We start from the raw sequence: 25,209 nt of genomic DNA, 5'->3' as shown, positions 1-25,209 counted from the left end.
ACCACTGCAAGCGCGCCGGGCCCCCCTTTAGCAGTGAGTAATGGGAGCAGCCACCTGACCAAAACCCCGGATAAATCTCCGGTAGTAATTGGCAAACCCTAAAAAACGCTGCACCTCCTTTACCGTGGTTGGAGTCGGCCAATTACGCACGGCTGTAATGCGGTCGCTCTCCATCTCCACTCCTGAAGTGGAAATCCGATGCCCTAGGAAGGAGATGGATTGTGGAAGAACAAGCATTTCTCAGCCTTGACATATAAATCATGCTCCAACAGGCGACCAAGCACCTGCGCACCAGGGACACATGCTCGGCGCGTGTAGCGGAGTATATTAGAATATCATCGATATACACCACTACACCCTGCCCATGCAGGTCCCTAAAGATCTCATCTACAAATGATTGGAAGACTGATGGAGCATTCATCAACCCATATGGCATGACAAGGGTACTCATAATGACCTGAGGTGGTGCTAAATGCTGTCTTCCACTCATCACCCTTCCGAATACGCACCAGATTGTACGCACTCCTGAGATCCAATTTTGTGAAGAAGCGTGCCCCGTTCATTAACTCAATAACTGTATTTATCAGAGGTAACGGGTAACTATATTTCACCGTGATTTATTGAGATCTCGATAATCAATGCACGGGCGTAAACCGCCATCCTTCTTCTTCACAAAAAAGAAACTCGAAGAGGCTGGTGAAATGGATCGCTGAATGAACCCCTGACGCAGGGATTCAGAGATATATGTATCCATAGCTACCGTCTCCGCTTGCGACAGGGATACACGTGACTCCTGGGATATGCAGCGTCCACCAGGAGATCTATCGCACAATCCCCCGTCGATGAGGTGGTAATTGGTCGCCTTCTTTTTACAGAAGGCGAGAGCCAAATCGCATATTCAGGGGAATGCGCACGGGGAGACCTGGTCTGGACTTCCACCGTAGTAGCACCAACGGAAACCCCTAAACACCTACCTGAGCACTCTCGCGACCACCCTGTGAGAGCCCTCTGTGGCCAAGAAACAGTGGGGTTAGACAAGTTAACCAGGGTAGGCTAGCAGACCACAGAGATACGCAGGAGAATCAATAAGGAAAAAAATCTTCTCCTTGTGACCCTCCTGCGTTATCATACACAAAGTGCGGTGACCTCCCTGATAAACCCTGAACCTAATGGTCGACTATCAAGGCATGAATAGGGAAAGGGCTAATCCACAGAAACAATAGGATCCCTAAACTATAAGCTAAATCTTTATTAAATGAAATTCCCAGCTGCGCCTGAAATCTACTAGCGCTATACTGGGAATGCAGGGAAAAATCCGGAAAAGTGACAGAGACAAACATTAGTGCGACAGAGGCTCTGGATGAGAATGGTGCCTACTCACCTGGGGTGATGCCAGAGTGCCCTGCCTGCCTTCTCTATTCCAGAGAACCAACCCGGCACCGATCAGCAGTGTATCTCTGCGACCATAGATGGTGCTCGAGCGGAACCCCCTCCGGTCTCCCTGCGGCACATCCCTCCCCAATTCCATAGGTTCGGGAGAGAGGGTGCGGGAGGATGGAACAACCATACCCGATCTAGACGTCCACGAGAGCCAGCATGTTGTCCAGCCTGATGGACATGTCCACCAGCTGATCGAAGTGAGGGTGGTGTCTCTACAGGCCACTCCCGCGACGATCCTCGCGGTAAGACTACAACGGTAATGGTCAATCAGAGGCCCTGTCGCTCCTCCTCCAGCACCGGCAGCCAAGGTCCTAAACTCCAAGGCGAACCCTGTGCACTCCTCTTCTTCCTGCCTCAGATGATAGAGGAGCTCACCCGCCGATCTGCCTTCGGATGGGTGGTCGAATACCTTCCGGAAAATGGCGGTATGAACTCCTCAAAAATGGCCAACGCCGCATACTCCTCTCTACGCACAGCGCTGCCCACTCCAGGGCTTTCGGGTGAGCATGAGATGAGGGCGTATAACTCTTCTCACGGTCAGATGGTACTGGAGGAGACCGTGGCCAGATATAAGTTCAGTTTTAGGAGAAAGCCCTGGCAGCTGGCAGTATCTCCATTGTATCCGGTGGTAGGGATAAATTGATCTTGTTATCTTCAGGAGGAGGAAAAAGCGTTCGACGGAAAACCGGTTGTGGGGTAGAGCGCGTGGAAAAAACTCCCTGTCTCTCCAAGCGATCCATATTCTGGACAATGCGATCCATGGCAGCGCTCAGACTGTCAATATCCCTCCGCTTGATCCATGACGCGTTCCTCTGCTCCAATGAACGAAGGTGTCTCGTCCTGCTGACTTCATAGCGGAGGTCAGGGATTCTGTCAAAACCGTGTGTATAATGGCAGGAAGTCGTGCGCAGGAGAGTTAAACTGAGTGTAATGGGAACTTTAATTGAAATGTCCATTTAACAATGTTCCAAACACGAACAATGTACATACGTAAAAAATCAACATGGGTACGGGGACCCGTCGCACACCTATACATCAATAAACAACAGTTGACATAAAACAATCCCTGACAAAGACATGAGGGGAAACAGAGGGTTAAATACACAAGAGGTAATGGATGGGATTGAAAACAGGTGTGTGGGAAGACAAGACAAAAGCAATGGAAAATGAAAAATGGATCGATGATGGCTAGAAGACCGGTGACGTCGACCGCCGAACACCGCCCGAACAAGGAGAGGCAACGACTTCGGCAGAAGTCGTGACAGCGTCGGTAACTCACCAGCATTACGATCGGGAATAAGACTTTCCTGAATTGGATTCTTTGTTCGTACCCCCCCAGGACAATTGAACTGTTTCCAGTGGCCGATCCAAAACACAACTGGCGGAAAAGAGGTATTCGATGAGGTATTCGGAGTGGACTTCTAGTCCGGCTTAGGAGGCGCGCACACCATCCATCGCTTCCATCGCTTCYGAGTATATTACTCGCTAATGTTCAGTCTCTGGATAATAAGGTAGACGAGCTCAGGGCGAGAATCTCCTTCCAGAGAGACATCAGGGATTGTAACATACTTTGTTACACGAAAACATGGCTCTCTCGGGATATACTGTCTGGCTTTGTCAATATAGCCAGCTGGGTTCTCAGTATATCATGAAGACAGAAATAAAGAACTCTCCGGGAAGAAGAAAGGCGGGGGTGTATGTTTCATGATTAACCATTCATGGTGTGATTGTGATAACACACAGAAACTGAAGTCCTTTTCTTCACCCGACCTAGAATAACTCACAATCAAATGCAGACAGTATGACCTCCCAAGATAATTATCTTCGGTTATAGTCACAGCTGTGTATATTCCCCCTCAAGCCAATACCACGACGGCCCTCAAAGAACTTCACTGGACATTATGCAAACTGGAAACCACATATCCTGAGGCGGCATTTATTGTAGCTGGGGATTTTAATAAAGCAAATTTGAGGAAAACGCAACCAAAGTTCTACCAACACATTGACTGTAGCACTTGCTCTGAGAAAACATTAGACCACTGCTTATCAGCTTTTCAAAATGCCTACAAGGCTCTCCTCTGCCCTCCCTTCGGCAAATCTGATCACGACTCCATTTTGCTCCTCCCTTCCTATAGGCAGAAACTCAAACAGAAAGTGCCCGTGCTAAGGACTATTCAACACTGGTCTGACCAATCGGAATCCACGCTTCAACATTGTTTTGATCACACGAACTGGGATATGTTCCAGGTAACCTCTAAGAATAACATCAACGAATACATGGATAAAGTGACTGAGTTTATCAGGAAGTGTATAGGAGATGTTGTATCCACTGTTACTATTAAAACCTACCCTAACCAGAAAACGTAGATAGATGGCAGCATTCACCCAAAACTAAAAGCGCAAACCACTGCATTTAACCATGGCAAGGTGACAGGGAATATGGCCGAATACAAACAGTGGAGTTATTCCCTCYGTAAGGCAATCAAACACGCAAAACGTCAGTATAGAGACAAAGTGGAGTCGCAATTCAACGGCTCAGACACAAAACGTATGTGGCAGGGTCTACAGAGGGAAAACCAGTCACGGAGCTTACACCGATGTCTTGCTTCCGAACAATCGAAACACCTTCTTCGCCCGCTTTGAGGATAACACAGTGCCAACGACGCGCCCTGCTCCCAAGGACTGTGGGCTCTCCTTCTCCGTGGCCGATGTGAGTAAGAGTTTTAAGTTCCTCGATGTACACATCACGGACAAACTGAATTGGTCCACCCACACAGACAGCGTTGTGAAGAAGGCGCAGCAGCGCCTCTTCAACCTCAGGAGGCTGAAGAAATTCGGCTTGTCACCAAAAGCACTCACAAACTTCTACAGATGCACAATCGAGAGCATCCTGTCGGGCTGTATCACCGCCTGGTACGGCAACTGCTCCGCCCACAACCGTAAGGCTCTCCAGAGGGTGGTGCGGTCTGCACAACGCATCACCGGGGGCAAACTACCTGCCCTCCAGGACACCTACACCACCCGATGTCACAGGAAGGCCATAAAGATCATCAAGGACAACAACCACCCGAGCCACTGCCTGTTCACCCCGCTATCATCCAGAAGGCGAGGTCAGTACAGGTGCATCAAAGCAGGGACCGAGAGACTGAAAAACAGCTTCTATCTCAAGGCCATCAGACTGTTAAACAGCCACCACTAACATTTAGTGGCCGCTGCCAACATACTGACTCAACTCCAGCYACTTTAATAATGGGAATTGATGGAAATTATGTAAAAATGTATCACTAGCCACTTTAAACAATGCCACTTAATATAATGTTTACATACCCTACATTACTCATCTCATATGTATATGTATATACTGTACTGTATATCATCTACTGCATCTTGCCATCCTTATGTAATACATGTATCACTAGCCACTTTAAACTATGCCACTTTATGTTTATATACATTACATTACTCATCTCATATGTATATAATGTACTCTATACCATCTACTGCATCTTGCCTATGCCATTCTGTACCATCACTCATTCATATATCTTTATGTACATATTCTTTATCCCTTTACACTTGTGTGTATAAGGTAGTAGTTGTGGAATTGTTAGGTTAGATCACTTGTTGGTTATTACTGCATTGTCGGAACTAGAAGCACAAGCATTTTGCTACACTCGCATTAACATCTGCTAACCATGTGTATGTGACAAATAAAATTTGATTTGATTTGATTTGATAAGACATTTAAGCGTGTTAACCCTCGCAATGTTCCGGCCCAGATGACATCCCTAGCCGCGTCCTCAGAGCATGTGCAGACCAACTGGCTGGAGTGTTTACGGACATATTCAATTAATTCCTGAACCCAGTATTCTGTCCCCACTTGCTTCCACCATTGCTCCTGTACCCTAGAAAGCAAAGGTAACTGAACCTAATGACTATAGCTCAGCATTCAACACCATAGTACCCTCCAAGCTCATCATTAAGCTTGGGGCCCTGGGTCTGAACCACACCCTGTGCAATTGGGTCCTGGACTTCCTAACGGGCCGCCCCCAGGTGGTGAAGGTAGGAAACAACACCTCCACGTCAATGATCCTCAAAACAGGGGTCCCAAAAGGGTGCGTGCTCAACCCCTCCTGTACTCCCTGTTCATCCATGACTGCATGGCCACGCACGCCTCCAACTCAATCATCAAGTTTGACCCTGGGAGTGTGGTGCCAGGAAAATAACCTCTCACTCAATGTCGACAAAACAAAATAGTTGATTGTGGACTTCAAGAAACAGCAGAGGGAGCACGCCCCTATCCTCATCCACCGGACCACAGTGGAGCAGGTGGAAAGCTTGAAGTTCCTTGGCTTACACATCACGGACAATCTGAAATGGTCCACCTACACAGACAGTGAGGTGAAGAAGGCACAACAACACCTCTTCAACCTCAGGAGGCTGAAAAAATGTGGCTTGGCACCTAAAACCCTCACAAACTTTTACAGATGCACAATTGAGAGCATCCTGTTGGGCTGTTTCACCGTTTGGTACGGCAACTGCACCACCTGCAACCGCAGGGCTTGAAATCACTGGCCACTTTAATAATGGAACACTAGTCACTTTAATAATGTTGACATATTTTTGCTTTATTCATCTCATATGTATATACTGTATTCTATTCTACTGTATTTAGTCTATGCCTCTCCGACATTGCTCATCCTAATATTTATATATTCCTTAATTCAATTATTTTACTTTTAGGTTGTGTGTATTGTGTGTATTGTTGTGAATTGTTAGATATTACTGCACTGTTGGAGCTAGAAACACAAGCATTTCGCTACACCCGCAATAACATCTGCTAAACATGTGTCTGTGACAAATAACATTTGATTTGATTGATTTGAGATAGAATCCTACCACACCGGCTCAGACTCTCGTCGGATGTGGCAGGATTTGCAGGCTATTACAGATTACAAAGGGAAACCCAGCTGTGAGTTGTCCAGTGACGCAAACCTCCCAGATGAGCTGATTGCCTTCTATTCTCCCTTCGAGGCAAACAACACTGAACCAGGCATGAGAGCCCCTGCTGTCCCGTATGACTGTGTGATCTCGCTCTCCGTGGCCAACGTGAGTAACAGGTTAACACTTGCATACCAGAGCGTGTTCTCAGAGCATGCGTAGACCAGCTGGTAAGCGTTTTCATTTTCAACATCTCCTTGTCCCAGTCTGTTTCAAACAGACCACCTGTTTCTAAGAACTCAAAGGTAACCTGCCTAAATGACTATCGCCCTGTAGCACTCAGATCTGTAACCATGAAATGCTTTGAAAGCCTGGTCACGGCACATATCAACACTATCATCCCAGACACCCTGGACCCACTCCAATTCCCATGCCGCCCCAACAGATCCACAGATGACGCAATCTCTATTGCACTCCACACTGCTCTCTCCCACCTGGACAAGAGGAATACCTATGTGAGAATGCTGTTCATTGACTACAGGTCAGCGTTCAACGCCATAGTCCCTCCAAGCTAATCACCAAGCTCTGGACCCTGGGACTGAACACCTCCCTCTGCAACTGGGTCCTGGACTTTCTGATGGGCCAGCCCTCAGGTGGTGAGGGTAGGTAACAGCACATCTGCCACACTGACCCTCAACATAGTGCCCCTTCAGGCACTTGGCATGGGCCCTCAGATCCTCAAAACATTCTACAGTTGCACCATTAAGAGCATCTTGACTGGCTGCATCATTGCTTGGTACGGCAACAGCAAGGCACCTGACCGCAAGGAGCTACAGAGGGTGGTGAGCACTGCGGCCCAGCTCCCTGCCATCCATCCATCCATCCATCCTCTGACACTGCCCAGCTACCTGGCAGTGTCAGAGGAAGCCCCTCCATATTTTTGAAGACTCCAGCCACCCAAGCCATAGACTGTTCTACTTACACTGACACCCCAACACACACATAACATGCACACACATGCATACTGACACCACACTCACATTTTCACACTCACCACATGCGCTACTGCGAAAGCTCAGTCTATTATCTATCTTATTGCCAAGTTACTTTACCCCTAGCTATATGTACATAGCTAACTCAATTACCTCATACCCGAGCAAGTCGACTTGGTATGGTWCTCCCTATATTTAGCCATGTTATTTTTTACTTGTTATTGTTATTCGTTATTCACTGTGTATTTATTCCTCATGTCACTATTTCTATTTTTATTTTATCTTTGTATCTTTATCTTGAACTCTGCATTGTTGGAAAATAATCCGTAAGTAAGCATTTCACTGTTAGATTACACCTACTGTTTACAAAGCATGTGAAAAATACAATTTGATTTGACAATTATTTTACTCTGCATCGTTGCGAAAGGGCTCATAAGTAAGCGTTTCACCGTAAAGTTCACACCGGTTGTATTTGGCTCGTTTGACAACAAAAAAATTGTCGGACGACCCCAACAGCTGATTTGTTTTGGGGTGTTATGGATACTGTAGTTTAGTCGAAGACGAATTCATGCTTTGGGCACTTGATTGAGAATTATCATATGACTACAAAACCCAGCTTTGCCTAATATATCTAATAAGAGGTGGGTCTGAAAGCAGTTACCGCTTACCCAGGAGAAGATGGTGGATTTGTTAGAACTGGTGGTTTTACTAGTCCCGACCTTCTTATTATAGCCCAGTGTTCCTGATATGGTTTCGAGGCCTTTTTATAATTCTTGCTCCCATAAATGTGCTGTGTCAAAGGACACTTTGTTGGTAAATAAAATTGACTTCATAGCTTCTTTGGGAAGGTTATCAACACGACTTGGATTGTGAAAAGCAGAAATGTCAGGTTGAAAATTATTGTGGATACGGCAACAGTTATTAGGGATAACAGTAGATGTTACTGTTGACATGATTTTTAAATGCTGCTTAATCCTATAGCTAGATTGTCTGAGCATGATAGAGAAAGTTTGAAGAGGGATGGTTTTTTTGGGGAGGGTTTGATAGAAGTTAATGGGATTTGTTTTTTCTTAGTACAGAATTAGGCAAACCATAATTGAACGCACACTCCAGCGCAATAGGTGGCCGCATGCACCTTAAGCGTTTGTGGAACACCATTATACCAAAGAAGATGTGTGAATGTGGAACAGCAACGTGCTTGATACTCCATTCTAAACACTTAAAAAAAACATGTTATATCTCAATCTGGCATTGGATATCGGTTACCCGGGGACAATCACAGATAATGTATTCTGAAATCTTGAAGAAAACGAAATTCCTCGACTTGTAAAGCCAACTCCACATCATCTGCGGTGGTGAAACGTGGTGCCACTAAAAACAATTGGGGGATCGAGTCTAGCTAACGTTAATTATTTTTGATATTTGGTGTCATCACACTAATTAAGATCTTGAATACATCGTGACCTCCGGGGTTGTATTCAAAAGACTGTCAAGGCCTTGAATATTAATTGTTCAGTTTCGGCTCCGGGGGTGCCCTGTTGAGACTTGGAAGTGAATTTGTGAAGAAACCTGATTGGCGACATGCCAAGGAGTAAAAAAGGGAAACGTAGTTCAAACAAGGGTAAGTTGGCTAACTGCTGTCTTATTTGTTAACATATGATTATGTGTAGCAAAGGGCTAATATATATTATTTGCAGCACAATCTAAGCTGGCATAAATGCTGTGCAACTGCCTGAATTGATCGGTTCCATATGGAACAAAGTTGCTACACTACAGTAGTTAGCTACTTTCTCATATACTGTCCATTATTTGTAGCAATGCATTGACAAACTGGTGTTTGATAATAGTTAACTATCTAACACCTTATATAACTGCTATAACACACTATATATCTGTACAGTATGCAGTGTTTGCATTCTGAGCTAGATTTGTTTATATTTGTTTATCTTGCTCAGTACGTTAGCTAGCTAGCTAGATTTATTTGCAAGCAATTTTATCTTAGCTAGCTAACGTTAGCTAACTTTGCTTGTTATAATTGACCACTTGATCATTTTATTCCATCTTTATTTATGCAGTTAAATCGATTGAGAACACATTCTTATTTACAGTGACCTGTCAAACATCAATAAGCAACAATTGCAGTATACATAACTATCTGTATACACATCAATTACACAATACATGAAAAGCAAACGCATTAAAAGTGACATTACCACATAGCTCTAACATAGTACGCTTGTGCACTGGGAGTATTCCTAGCAAGGCTGGTGTTAGTCTGAAAAAGAGACCTAATGGCATTTGCCTGTGTAATCGGCAATTCTTTTTATTTATTTGTAATAATGACAATTACAACAATACTGAATTAACACTTATTTTAACTTAATATAATACATCAATAAAATCAATTTAGCCCCAAATAAATAATGAAACATGTTCAATTTGGTTTAAATAATGCAAAAACAAAGTGTTGGAGAAGAAAGTAAAAGTGCAATATGTGCCATGTAAGAAAGCTAACGTTTAAGTTCCTTGCTCAGAACATGAGAACATATGAAAGCTGGTGGTTCCTTTTAACATGAGTCTTCAATATTCCCAGGTAAGAAGTTTTAGGTTGTAGTTATTATAGGAATTATAGGACTATTTCTCTCTATACCATTTGTATTTCATATACCTTTGACTATTGGATGTTCTTATAGGCACTTTAGTATTGCCAGTGTAATAGTATAGCTTCCGTCCCTCTCCTCGCCCCTACCTGGGCTCGAACCAGGAACACATCGACAACAGCCACCCTCGAAGCAGCGTTACCCATGCAGAGCAAGGGGAACAACCACTCCAAGTCTCAGAGCGAGTGACGTTTGAAACGCTATTAGCGCGCACCCCGCTAACTAGCTAGCCATTTCACATCGGTTACACCAGCCTAATCTCGGGAGTTGATAGGCTTGAAGTCATAAACAGCGCAATGCTTGAAGCATTACGAAGAGCTGCTGGCATAATGCACGAAAGTGCTGTTTGAATGAATGCTTACGAGCCTGCTGGTGCCTACCATCGCTCAGTCAGACTGCTCTATCAAATCATAGACTTAATTATAACATAATAACACACAGAAATACGAGCCTTAGGTCATTAATATGGTTCAATCCGGAAACTATCATCTCGAAAACAAAACGTTTATTCTTTCAGTGAAATATGGAAACCGTTCCGTATTTTATCTAATGGGTGGCATCCTTAAGTCTAAATATTCCTGTTACATTGCACAACCTTCAATGTTATGTCATAATGACGTAAAATTCGGGCAAATTAGTTTGCAAAGAGCCAGGCGGCCAAACTGTTGCATATACCGTGACTCTGCGTGCAATGAACGCAAGAGAAGTGACACAATTTCACCTGGTTAATATTGCCTGCTAACCTGGATTTCTTTTAGCTAAATATGCAGGTTTAAAAAATATATACTTCTGTGTATTGATTTTAAGAAAGGCATTGATGTCTATGGTTAGGTACACGTTGGAGCAACGACAGTCCTTTTTCGCGAATGAGCACCGCATCGATTAAATGCAACGCAGGACACGCTAGATAAACTAGTAATATCATCAACCATGTGTAGTTAACTAGTGATTATGATTGATTGGTTTTTATAAGATAAGTTTAATGCTAGCTAGCAACTTACCTTGGCTTCTTTCTGCATTCGCGTAAGAGGCAGGCTCCTCGTGGAGTGCAATGTAACGCAGGTGGTTAGAGCGTTGGACTAGTTAACCGTAAGGTTGCAAGATTGAATCCTCAAGCTGACAAGGTAAAAATCTGTCATTCTGCCCCTGAACAAGGCAGTTAACCCCCCGTTCCTAGGCCGTCATTGAAAATAAGAATGTGTTCTTAACTGACTTGCCTAGTTAAATAAAGGTGTAAAAGAAATACAGATTTTCGATTGTTATAAAAACTTGAAATCGGCCCTAATTAATCGGCCATTCCGATTAATAGGTCGACCTCTAGTCACTGGTAGGCAGGTTGGCCACCAGGCAGTACAGAGTCAGAACCATGTATCGGTAAACAAAAGATGTAGGCCTATATCGCAATACTGTATCTCTCAGTTTCTTGGTTTGCAATGTCTCGCAAATTCACTAAAATAGAGGCTATCAATGAGTAGGCTGATCAGGGCATGGTTTCTACGAGGTGTTGAAAGCGTTCCACAGGGATGCTCCAATGCTTCCCACAGTTGTCAAGTTGGCTGGGTGTCCTTTGGGTCTTGATATACACAGGAAACTGTTGAACGTGAAAAAACCCAGTAGTGTTGCAGTTCTTGACACAAACCGGTGCGCCTGGCACCTATTATCATACCCCGTTCAAAGGCACTTAAATCTTTTGTCTTGCCCATTCACCCTCTGAATGGCACACATACACAATCCATGTCTCAATTGTCTCAAGGCTTAACAATCCTTTAACCTGTCTCCTCCCCTTCATCTAAACTTATTATAGAAGTGGCATCAATAAGGGATCATAGCATTCACCTGGTCAGTCTGTCATGGGAAGAGCAGGTGTTTTTAATGTTTTGTATTTCAATGTAGATCATGCCATCGATGAGTATGGATAAGCTATTTTACATAGTGCCAGTGAATTAAAATTGATCATTGTCAAATATGGCGTTTTAATTAGGCCTAAATGTCCAATAAAAAGTAGGCCTATTGTGCCTATAGCTTATTTAATGAAACCCTGGCTGGCTGTTGATATCCTAGGCCAGGGGTATTCAACTCTTACCCTACGTGGTCCAAATTCTGCTGGTTTTCTGTTCTACCTGATAATGAATTGCGCACACACACCTGGTATCCCGGGTCTAAATCAGTCCCTGATTTAGAAGGGAACAATGAAAAAACACAGTGGAACTGGCTTCGAGGTTCAGAGTTGAGTGTGAGGGTCATAGGACAATCAATTGCAAAGCAGGGCATCACCGCTAAACTCTTTGTAAATGGGAAGTTCATCTTTTTCCATCAAAGCATCTCAAGTGCAAATAATGTTCAGCAGCTCAAATCAGCAGGATCGAAGGAATTTTTTATTAGGAATGACGTCTACGATGGCTCGCTAAAATAATGACACTTCCTCAATTTAAATATTATGGGGATACCTATACATTTGGCAGCCAAGCACAAGTTATGTGTAGCCTATTATCGTCTAGACATGACGTTGAAATATCTTCACCCCTAGAATAAAAACCTCCAGGTTTCTGTCATGAGTCATTTAAATGGAAAAAAATAAAGAATTAGGGGGCAGTTTGGAAAAACTAATCCTGTGTGAATCGTCCTCTGGAGTAACGTGCATGCATGGATAATAATTACATAACCAACATCTCTAGTAATACTAGACCCGCCCAAAAGAGAGATATAACGTGGCAAAGAATAGGCTTATCAGCGTAGAGTGATCATCATCCCATGGGATCTGTCAAGGTGGCGCACAGTAGAAATAACACTGAAATATTCTAGTTCCTACACATCACCTCTTATATTCAAACAAATTCAAACAAAATAGGCATTTTATAGGCTAAGTTGATGAGCAAATGTGAAGCTTTATGTTCATGCCAGTCCTCTAGAACGCGATATTAGTCATCATACTGCAACTGCACTGCACTGCAACTGCAGTGTCCTGCAACACTGACACTGCAATAATGAGGTGATGACGTGTATGTGTGCACACCAGTTTCATCTTGCATTGGGAGTCGAGCAAGAGTTTACTATTTTGACTAGTTTACTATTTTGACTCAGGGCATAAAATAAACATTTCGCTCCACCAGCCACTGTGGCAGGTAGATTTAAAAATCTACCAGCCACTCAGATTTTTTACCAGGAAAAATATTTGATCTCCTGCTAAAATTATTAGGGATGCACGATATATCAGTGAGCATATTGGAATCGGACGATATTAGCTAAAAATGCCAACATCGGCCTGATGTCTAGTTTAACGCCGATGTGCAAAACCGATGTCAAAGCTGACGTGCATACCTATATAACGTAGGTAGATTACATAATGACCCCACAAAAAATACAGCGCTACACAGAACAAAATAAGAAAAATACTAAGCGCAATGTCGGAGTGGCATTGACAAAAATACAGTGGAATATAATATAGTGTTAGGGTTCGTTCCTTTCGTCCTTGTCAATCATTGGTGAAATTATCATTATGACAATATATTTAATTAAATCATTCAAAAACCTTTATTAATGCAATTGCAGACAGAAGTTGACAATCAGGAACATAGCACGCATGTTTCAGAGTAAGTTCTGCAACAAAAAAAGTCTCAAGTTGTTTTGTTACACCCTCAGTCTAGCCTGGTGAWGTCACTACCTACGTCATTACCTTTTTACTCCTGAGACCAAAAACCTACCTACCAAGCTATATAAACAATGGCTTTTTAGTGTTATCTAAAACTTAGCAGTAAACGTCCACTCCCCAAATTTGATTTATTGTGGAATGTTTGACTAGTCTTATCTCCTCCACTCCCCTGCAGAGCTCCTTCTTCACAGTCACACATTACTCAGAGGGGCCTCTTTTTAATGAGGCAGAGAGAGAGAATTAGAAAACAACTGTGGAACAATATTAAAACCTCATATGTATATATATTGTTAATCTGTAGTCTAGGACCTTATTCATCTTATAACCCCTCCCCTTCTATTAATACAACATAAGAATAATCAATTATTCTAATACATCAAACATTTTGGTACAACCCTTTTCATGACCCCTAGGTCAACCCGACATTAGTAAATACAGTTGAAGTCGGAAGTTTACATACATTTAGGTTGGAGTTATTAAAACTCATTTTTCAACCACCACAAATTTCTTGTTAACAAACTATAGTTTTGGCAAGTCGGTTAGGACATCTACTTTGTGCATGACACAAGTCATTTTTCCAACAATTGTTTACAGACAGATTATTTCACTTATAATTCACTGTATCACAATTCCAGTGGGTCAGAAGTTTACATACGCTAAATTGACTGTGCCTTTAAAACCTGTTATGGACAGGGGGCAGTGTTTCCACTTTGAACGAATTGCGTACCCAAACGGAATTTCTTCCTACTCTGCCCCAGAAGGTAATACATGCGTATTATTATTACTATTGTATAGAAAACACTCTGAAGTTTCTAAAACTGTTTGAATTATGTCTGTAAGTATAACAGAACTCATTTGGCAGACAAAAACCTGAGAAGACTTCCAAACAGGAAGTGAGAACTCGATTTTCAAAACAGTGCCAAATGATACCCCATATAGTTATGGATAAGCAAACACTTCCTAGGGCTTCCACTAGATGTCACCGTCTTTAGATTTTGGTTATATGATAAACTATCTACTATAAAGGAGGGGCTCATAGGAGCTATTTTACTGAGTGGTCTTCAGAAATTCTCAGTCTCATTTTGCGCGCGAGAGAGAGTGCTCTCGTTCCAATGCTCTTTCTTCAGACAATGAAATTCTCCGGTTGGATCCTTATTGATGATTAATGTTAAACACATCCTAAATATGGATTGCATACATCATTTGACTTGTTTCTACGACTTGTAACAGAACTTTTTGAGTTTTTGTCTGGAGGGATTGCTCGTGCGTCATGAAAATGGATTCGTGGGCTGAACATGCTAACAACAAGTGGCTAAATGATGGGCTTTATGGAAATTTTCAGTCATTTATTGTCAAACTGGGAATCCTGGGAGTGCCTTCTGATGAAGTTATTCGAAGGTAAGTGCATATTTATAGTGTTTTTCTTTGGCTGGATTGTGCTCTGAGCACCGTTCTCAGATTATTCTTTTTCTGTAAAGTTTATTTTGAAATCTGACACAGAGGTTGCATAGAGGATAAGTTTATCTTTAATTTTGTGAATAACACTTGCATCTTTTATCAATGAGTATTTCTGCAAAATCACCTGATGTTTTGGAATCAAAACATTACTGCACGTAACGTGCCAATGTAAACTGAGATTTTTTTWATATATATACAGTGGGGCAAAAAAGTATTTAGTCAGCCACCAATTGTGCAAGTTCTCCCACTTAAAAAGATGAGAGAGGCCTGTAATTTTCATCATAGGTACACTTCAACTATGACAGACAAAATTATTTTAAAAAATCCAGAAAATCACATTGTAGGATTTTTAATGAATTTATTTGCAAATTATGGTGGAAAACAAGTATTTGGTCAATAACAAAAGTTTATCTCAAATACTTTGTTATATACCCTTTGTTGGCAATGACAGAGGTCAAACATTTTCTGTAAGTCTTCACAAGGTTTTCACACACTGTTGCTGGTATTTTGGCCCATTCCTCCATGCAGATCTCCTCTAGAGCAGTGATATTTTGGGGCTGTCGCTGGGCAACACGGACTTTCAACTCCCTCCAAGATTTTCTATGGGGTTGAGATCTGGAGACTGGCTAGCCACTCCAGGACCTTGAAAGGCTTCTTACGAAGCCACTCCTTCGTTGCCCGGGCGGTGTGTTTGGGATCATTGTCATGCTGAAAGACCCAGCCACGTTTCATCTTCAATGCCCTTGCTGATGGAAGGAGGTTTTCACTCAAAATCTCACGATAATGGCCCCATTCATTCTTTCCTTTAACACGGATCAGTCGTCCTGGCCCCTTTGCAGAAAAACAGCCCCAAAGCATGATGTTCCACCCCCATTCACAGTAAGTATGGTGTTCTTTGATGCAACTCAGCATTCTTTGTCCTCCAAACACGACGATTTTGAGTTTTTACCAAAAAGTTCTATTTTGGTTTCATCTGACCATATGACTTCTCCCAATCTTCTTCTGGATCATCCAAATGCTCTCTAGCAAACTTCAGACGGGCCTGGACATGTACTGGCTTAAGCAGGGGACACGTCTGGCACTGCAGGATTGAGTCCCTGGCGGCGAGTGTGTACTGATGGTAGGCTTTGTTACTTTGGTCCCAGCTCTCTGCAGGTCATTCACTAGGTCACCCCGTGTGGTTCTGGGATTTTTGCTCACTGTTCTTGTGATCATTTTGACTCCACGGGGTAAGATCTTGCGTGGAGCCCCAGATCGAGGGAGATTATCAGTGGTCTTGTATGTCTTCCATTTCCTAATAATTGCTCCCACAGTTGATTCTTCAAACCAAGCTGCTTCCTATTGCAGATTCAGTCTTCCCAGCCTGGTGAGTCTACAATTTTGTTTCTGGTGTCCTTTGACAGCTCTTTGGTCTTGCATAGTGGAGTTTGGAGTGTGACTGTTTGAGGTTGTGGACAGGTGTTTTTATACTGATAACAAGTTCAAACAGGTGCCATGAATACAGGTACGAGTGGAGGACAGAGGAGCCTCTTAAGAAGAAGTTACAGGTCTGTGAGAGCCAGAAATCTTGCTTGTTTGTAGGTGACCAACTACTTATTTTCCACCATAATTTGCAAATAAATTCATAAAAAATCCTACAATGTGATTTTCTGGATTTCTTCTTCTCATTTTGTCTGTCATAGTTGAAGTGTACCTATGATGAAAATTACAGGCCTCTCTCATCGTTTTAAGTGGGAGAACTTGCACAATTGGTGGCTGACTAAATACTTTTTTGCCCCACTGTATTGGCACATTATCRAACAAAACATAAATGTATTGTGTAACATGATGTCATATGACTCATCTGATGAAGATGTTCAAAGTTTAGTGATTAATTTTATCCCTATTTGTGGGTTTTGTGAAAGCTATATTTGCTGTGAAAAAACGTCTGTGCTTTTTTGGATTTGGTGGTGAGCTAACATAAATATATGTTGTGTTTTCGCTGTAAAACATTTAAAAAATCGGACACGTTGGCTGGATTCACAAGATGTTTATCTTTCATTTGCTGTATTGGACTTGTTAATGTGTGAAAGTTAAATATTTCAACAACAAAAAATTCGCGCGCTGCCCTTTCAGCGGAATGTTGTGGGTGTTCCGCTAGCGGAACCCCTGGGCGAGAAAGCTTAACCTCTCTGGGATATGTGGGACGGTAGCGTTGTACTTGGCCAAAAGCCAGAAAAAATGTAGTGCGCCAAATACAAATATATTACTATAAAAATCAATCTGATTTCAAAAATGAGTTACGGGGAAAGCACAACAAACTATTATGTTAGCTCAGTACATAGCCACAGAAAAACACAGCCATTTTCCCAGCAAAAGATAGTAGTCACAAAAAGCAGAAATAGAGATAAAATGTATCACTAACCTTTGAAGATCTTCATCAGATGACACTCATAGGACATCATGTTACACAATACATTTATGTTTTGTGCATATTTATATCCACAAATCTTCTCGGTTTACATTGGCGCCATTTTCAGAAATGCCTCCAAAATATCCGGAGAAATTGCAGAGAGCCACATCAAATAACAGAAATACTCATCATAAACTTTGATGAAAGATGCATGTTTACATATAATTAAAGATGCACTTGTTCTTAATGCAACCGCGGTGTCAGCTTTCAAAAAAASTTTACATAAAAAGCACACCATGCAATAATCTGAGACGGCACTCAGATTGAGCAACATATACCCTTACATGTTGGAGTCAACAGAAATACGAAATTACATCATAAATATTCCCTTACTTTTGATCATCTTCATCAGAATGCACTCCAAGGAATCCTAGTTCCACAATAAATCGTTATTTTGTTCGATAATGTCCATTACTTATGTCCATGTAGCTACTTTTGCTAGCATGTGTAGTACACGTGTCCAAACGCTCGCGCAGATGCAGGCAAACGTCGGACGAAAACTTCAAAAAGTTATATTACAAGTCGAATAAACTGGTCAAAGTAAGTAGAATCTTCAGGATGTTGTTATCATATATATCCAATAACGTTCCAACCGGAGCATTCCTTCATGTCTGTAGAAGTTATGGAACGCAAGGCGATATCATGAGGAAAGCGCGTGACCAGGAACTGGCAATCTGCCAGACCACTGACTCATTCCCCTCTCATCCGGTCCCACMACACAGTATAAACTTCATTCAACGTTCTACCGACTGTTGACATCTAGTGGAAGGCGTAGCAAGTGCAAACAGATCCATATATTACAGGGAATTGAATAGGCGATGAATTTAACATCGACCAGCCTCAGACTTCTCACTTCCTGTTTGGATTTTTTCTCAGGTTTTTGCCTGCCATATGAGTTCTGTAATACTCACAGACATCATTCAAACAGTTTTAGAAACTTCAGAGTGTTTTCTATCCAATAGTAATAATAATATGCATATATTAGCATCTGGGACAGAGTAGGAGGCAGTTCACTATGGGCACGCAATTCATCCAAAAGTAAAAATGCTGCCCCCTATATCAAAGAAGTTAAACAGCTTGGAAAATTCCAGAAAATGATGTCATGGCTTTAGAAGCTTCTGATAGGGTAATTGACATCATTGTGTCTCTTTGCTTGACATCATGGGAAAATCAAAAGAAATCAGCCAAGACCTCAGGAAAAAAAAATTGTTGACGAAAAGTGCAAATCAATCCCAGAACAACAGCAAAGGACCTTGTGAAGATGCTGGAGGAAACGGGTACAAAAGTATCTATATCCACAGTAAAACGAATCCTATATCGACATAACCTGAAAGGCCCGCTCAGCAAGGAAGAAGCCACTGCTTCAAAACCGCCATAAAAAATCCAGACTACGGTTTGCCACTGCACATGGGGACAAAGATTGTACTTTTGATGAAACAAAAGTAGAACTGTTTGGCCATAATGACCATCGTTATGTTTAGAGGAGAAAGGGGGAGGGTTGCAAGCCGAAGAACACCATCCCAACCGTGAAGCACGGGGGTGCAGCATCATGTTGTGGGGGTGCTTTGCTGCAGGAGGGACTGGTCCACTTCACAAAATAGATGGCATCATGAGGAGTAGGAAAATTATGTGGATATATTGATGCGACATCAGTCAGGAAGTTAAAGCTTGGTCGCAAATGGATCTTCCAAATGGACAATGACCCCAAGCATACTTCCAAAGTTGTGTCAAACTGGCTTAAGGACAACAAAGTCAAGGTATTGAGTGGCCATCACAAAGCCCTGACCTCAATCCTATAGACAATTGTGGGCAGATCTGAAAAAGCGTGTGCGAGCAAGGAGGCTACAAACCTGACTCAGTTACACCAGCTCTGTCAGTAGGACAGGGCCAAAATACTTATTGTGGGAAGGACAGGGACAGGGCCAAAAAAACTTATTGTGGGATGTTTGTGGATGGCTACCCAAATGTTTGACCCAAGTTAAACAATTTAAAGACAATGCTACCAAATACTAATTGAGTGTATGTAAACTTCTGACCCACTGGGAATGTGATGAAAGAAATAAAAGCTGAAATAAATCATTCTCTCTACTATTATTCTGACATTTCACATTCTTAAAATAAAGTGGTGATCCTAACTGACCTAAAACAGGGAATTTTACTAGGATTAAATGTCAGGAATTGTGAAACTGAGTTTAAATGCATTTGGCTAAGGTGTATGTAAACTTCCGACTTCAACTGTATATAGGGTAGCTAAGGTGCAGGCTTGAGTAACCGGGTGGTAGCCGACTAGTGATGTTTTTTTTAAAGTCGGATGACCTTGAGATAGAAGCTTTTTTTCAGTCTCTCGGTCCCAGCTTTGATGCACCTGTACTGACCTCTCCTTCTGGATAATAGCGGGGTGAACAGGCAGTGGCTCGGGTGGTTGTTGTCCTTGATAATCTTTTTGGCCTTCCTGTGACATCGGGTGCTGTAGGTGTCCTGGAGGTCAGGCAGTGTACCCCCGGTGATACGTTGGGCAGACCGCACCACCTTCTGGAGAGCCCTACGGTTGCGGGTGGTGCAGTTGCATACCAAGCGGTGCTACAGCCCGACAGGATGCTCTCAATTGTGCATCTTTAAAAGTTTGAGGGTTTTAGGTGCCAAGCCAAACTTCTTCAGCCTCCTGAGGTCGAAGAGGCGTTGTTGCGCCTTCTTCACCACACTGTCTGTGTGGGTGGACCATTTCAGATTGTCAGTGATGTGTACGCCGAGGAACTTGAAGCTTTCACCTTCACTGCGGTCCCGTCGATGTGGATATGGGCGTGCTCCCTTTGCTGTTTTTCCTGAAGTCCACAATCAGCTCCTTTTGTTTTTGTTGAGGCAGAGGTTATTTTCCTGGCACCACTTCGCCAGGGCCCTCACCTCCTTCCGGTAGGCTCTCTCGTCATTGTTGGTAATCAGGCCTGTTACTGTTGTGTCGTCTGCAAACTTGATTGAGTTGGAGGTGTGTGTGGTCTCGCAGTCATGGGTGAACAGGGAGTGTAGGAGGGGGCTGAGCACGCACCCTTGTGGGGCCCCTGTGTTGAGGTGTTGTTTCCTGCCTTTACCACCTGGGTGCGGTCTGTCAGGAAGTTGAGGACCAAGTTGCACAGGGTGGGGTTCAGGGCCCGAGCTTAATCATGAGCTTGGTGTTGAAGGCTGAGCTATAGTCAATGAGCAGCATTCTTGCGTAGGTATTCCTATTGTCCAGATGGAATAGGGTAGTGTGCAGTGCGATGGCGATTGCATCGTCTGTGGATCTATTGGGGCGGTAAGAAAATTGAAGTGGGTCTAGGGTGTCAGGTAAGCTCAAGGTGATATGATCCTTAACTAGCMTCTCAAAGCACTTCATGATGACAGAAGTGAGTGTTACGGGGCGATAGTCATTTAGTTCAGTTACCTTTGCTTTCTTGGGTAAACAAGAAAAACAACCTAGCTTGTGAACAAAATGTAAATGGCCAAGAAACACAAGGAGAAAGTCTCACTAGAGTAGACTTTTGTTTCAAGTAAATGAGACCAATTTATATGCCTGTGCAGAGCACTTCTAAAAATTAATATTTCACTCAGCTCTTCACGTGCCCCCAGCCAGGCAGTGTTGCAGCTCAAGGTGGAATAGGCTATATAGGATTTGTAGTAGTTTTGACTTAGCGATTAATTTATCAGGTATGAAGCAAAATGGCAGAAAGTGGCACTGACCACCTGCCAACATGGCTGGTGAAATAGACATCTTACCCGCCAATGCCAAAATAGACCCGCAGGTCGACTATAAAAATGGACGTATCACATTTAACAAACCAAATATTAAAATACCGTTATAGAAGGTAAAGTAAAAACCCAAACTGGTCCGTGCATAAATACCGGTGTATATAGTAAAATACGGTATACCACCCAGCCCTAACGTAAACCCTGTTTCTTTGCTGCATCGAAGTAGCGGTCCTTGTATCTAGCATCGAGCATGGTGGCAACACAGTAAAGAGGCTCAGATAGAATGCCACCGAATCGCTTGTTCACAGCCTCSAGTACTTTTGTAAGTTTTAACCCCACCGTCTGTGTGGGCAGTTTTGTTGAGCAGGCGTTTCAATGCCATGACAGGGTATCATGTCTGCTGCAGCTTATTTCTCGAGTCAGTTGTTTGAATGGAGCTATGAGTGTGTTCATGTTTCAAACATGTTCTCAAATGCCATTGAAATGGCAGCAGCGGTATGAGACCAGCGCATTCTTGAGCATGCAGTATGGCTTTCCTCAGTACAAAATCCTCGTCGAACCACTGTGCTGTCAGACTCAGCATACTCATGGGGCTGACTTCGCTGGTCCAAATGTCAGTCGTGAAGCTAATATCAGTGACGCCCATAGCAAGTAGCTCATTAATGTGAGTTTCAACAATACTGTGTAACTCCGGTAGGGCAACATCTGAAAAATAGTGTGTCCTGGGGCTCGATCAGTCGGCGAAAGCCAACATCATCCACGACCAAGAAAGGTTAATTGTCAATTATCTTGGCGTTAATGTATTCCGCTTTTGAGTTGTCTCGCTGAAATGTTCTTACTCTTTCAAATAACTGCTCGACTTGAACTTGTTTATTTGTTGGAAATGTGCGCTTAGTATTTTTCTGCTTTTGTTCTGTGTAGCGCTGTATTTTTCGTGGCGTCATTACGTCATCTACCTACGTTATATAGGTATGCACGTCAGCTATGACATTGGTTTTGCACATCGGTGTTAAACTAGACATCGGGCCGATGTTGGCATTTTTAGTTAATATCGGCCGATTCCGATATGCTCACTGATTTTCTTWAAAAAAAAAAGTTTTTATAAATAGTTTTTTATGTTATGCATCCCTAGTTTTTACACTGCCTCTACTCACTGTTTATTATCTATGCATAGTTACTTTACCCCTACCTACATGTACAAATTACCTCGACTAACCTCTACCCCCGCACGTTGACTCGGTACCGGTACCACCTGTATATAGCCTCATTATTGTTATTTTGTGTTTTTTACTCTAGTTTATTTGGCAAATATATTCTTAACTCTTTCTTGAACTGCATTGTTGGTTAAGGGCTTGTAAGTAAGCATTTCATGGTAAGGTCTACACTTGTGTTCGGCGCAGGTGACAAAGTTTGATTTGGTCTTTGAGATGATTGTGTCTTTTGTTAGGCAATCCATCAAGTAAAGCCTGTGAACTACTGAGGAAATCTTCCTTGACATATTCCCCCATCAGTAAATGGGTTTCCATGTTTAGCAATGCACTGAGCAAACTTTGTAGCTTGATTTGACTGCATGTAGATTTGTAAACACACTGCTTTGCTTTTGGACAGGGCCCTCTTGATTCCTAAAGCCTTGTCCGCCTCATCCTTGAAGTTTTTCTCATGTCTCGTTTCAAAGTGACGCTGTACACTTGATGTCCGACAAACAACAGTTTTACAACAGAGCGCAAACAGCTCGACTCTTAGTTAAACAAATCCATATTCCTTTGTCCAAGAGGCAATAGATGAGCGGACATCTGCCTTGTTTTTCTTTGCTGATGATATTTTGCGCCCTTAACTTTTTAAATAACAAAAGAAAGCTTGCTAGCTGCTAGCCATGTGAAAACGAATCTCATCTTCAGTGCCGCCTTGGTTTTGAATTTGGAGCAGAGGGGAGGCGGGTTGTCATGCGCTGAACTAATAATGATTTTCCTGCAAAATCATGAAAGCCCATTGGCTAATCAGGTTGGACATACCTTGGGAGCTACAAAATTTCCTTGAATACTGTTGGAATTGGGATCCGCACCGCCTCCATCTTCGGGCTTGGCCTCTGAGAGGTGTTAGTGGACCAGTCTAGGCCTTTAGGACAATGTGGTGAACACAGTGCGGAGCGCCATGGTTTCTTCCACCAACGCGTCATGTCAAATGTGGTGGGGCATATTCTGTACCTGGTGTGGGAGCCATATGTGCAAACGGTTTTAGTCACTCCTCAATGCGGGCCGAGCGGCATTCTACATTGAGAGTGTAGCCGTTATTTCGGCCTGCCATGACGAAGTTCATTGCTCTCCAAATTTATGGAGTTCGACGTCTATGTCCAGCAATGGCCCTCTCTGTGCCAAACTGGAACGTTAACGTGGTGCTGTCAGTGCTTGCTGAGCCACTAGAGTCAAGGACTTTGAAGCATCTATCCATGAAGGTGGCATTCCTGTTGGCTATTACCTCAAGAGGGTGAGCGAACTTCATGCTTTTTCAGTGTGCACCTAATGTTTTTACGAATGGGTCCAGACGAGGTGTGTCACCCTCCGTCTTAACCTCTCATTCTTGCCGAAGGTCCTGTTTGACAGATGTGAACTGGCCCTTACGTTTGTCCGCGTATGCTCCTCATGCGGATGAGCTGGGTGTTATTCCCCCCCCCCCCCCCCCAAGTGTGCTGTGCCCGGTCAGGGCCTTAGACACTTACATTACACAGACGCAGGCAATACGACAGTCTGATCACCTATTAGTTTGTTATGGTGAGAGTTCTAGGCCAGAGCCTATCGATACAAAGACTCACATTGGATTGTGGACACTTACGCATATAGGCTGCCCAGCCGGCCATTCTACTAGAGCAGTAGGTATATCGTGGGCACTGCTTTGAGGAGTTCCCCTCAATGACATTTACGCCTCGGCCAGTTGAGCATCGTCTAGCACCTTTTTTCTAGGTACATCGAGTCATTGTTGCCCCGGCCAATGAGGTCGGAACTGCTGTGGTGGGTGTTGCCCAAACCCTGAGTGGGAACGGAGGGACATAGCCCTGAGCTCAGTCCTACGGGACTTTGCTCTCTGTCTGGCCCTTACCTAGTTCACCGATTTGAATCTGGTATTGTGATACTATATTGGAGTGATCCAATATAGTGCTACATATCAAAGGTTACTTATGTAACCACGGTTATGTGAGCTATTGGATCACTCCAATCCTCTCTGTGATTTACGGCTCGTCAAAGGACACGAGGTGGAAGTAGTGCGGCGACAGCTATTTAAGGTGGTCAGTCGCAGAACTACCCGGTACACGGGACTAATCTGATATTCTTTCTCGGCCTCTCGGAAGGTTACCATATTGGAGTGATCCAATGGCTCACATAACCGTGGTTACATATGTAAACTTAGTTGTCCACTTTTGTTTAATGTTGAAATCAAGTGGCCTACCTGGATAAGATGCTTTTCTTCTCAGAATGAGACTCTCATTGCTGAATGCTGAGACTTTTTGCCACATGTACAGGTGGCCAAATGTCAGCATAGTGGTAGAAACATTCAAATTACGGATCCTAAGGAACTTCTGCCCATATATAAATGCATGTTTTTATGTTCATTGCACATTTATAAAACACAAACTAGACAGCTAGCCCGTAAGTCTGGCTAAAATGTTGCAAGCGGTACGTTAAACTCCAAGGCCGTGCACAACTGAAACTGATCATTAATTTCCCACTATGTTCATTGATTAGAGGTCGACCGATTATGATTTTTCAATGCCGATACCGATACCAATTATTGGAGGACCAAATAAATAAAATAAAAATAATAATAAAAATTAATAATAATAATAATAATAATAATGACAATTACAACAATACTGAATGAACACTTATTTTAACTTAATAT

The 25,209-nt window shown here is 42.9% G+C and overlaps 1 protein-coding gene across 3 annotated transcripts in view; it reads left to right on the top strand.

The window, feature by feature from the left end:
- Window positions 1–8,034: 8,034 nt before the first annotated feature.
- The window catches only part of LOC111976776 (interferon-related developmental regulator 2), a 28,044-nt gene continuing 10,869 nt past the window's right edge, over window positions 8,035–25,209 (top strand). For all 3 annotated transcript variants that reach the window (XM_070447859.1, XM_070447860.1, XM_070447861.1), the window contains exon 1: window positions 8,035–8,994. In XM_070447859.1, coding sequence (XP_070303960.1) covers window positions 8,955–8,994 — 40 coding nt within the window. In that variant the 5' untranslated portion in view covers window positions 8,035–8,954. The remainder of the gene's footprint in view (window positions 8,995–25,209) is intronic.

The sequence above is a fragment of the Salvelinus sp. IW2-2015 genome, linkage group LG17, assembly GCF_002910315.2.
Source record: "Salvelinus sp. IW2-2015 linkage group LG17, ASM291031v2, whole genome shotgun sequence".
In the NCBI taxonomy this organism is placed as follows: domain Eukaryota; kingdom Metazoa; phylum Chordata; class Actinopteri; order Salmoniformes; family Salmonidae; genus Salvelinus; species Salvelinus sp. IW2-2015.
Note: the sequence above shows the minus strand (reverse complement) of the source record. Positions and strands in the feature narration are given on the sequence as shown.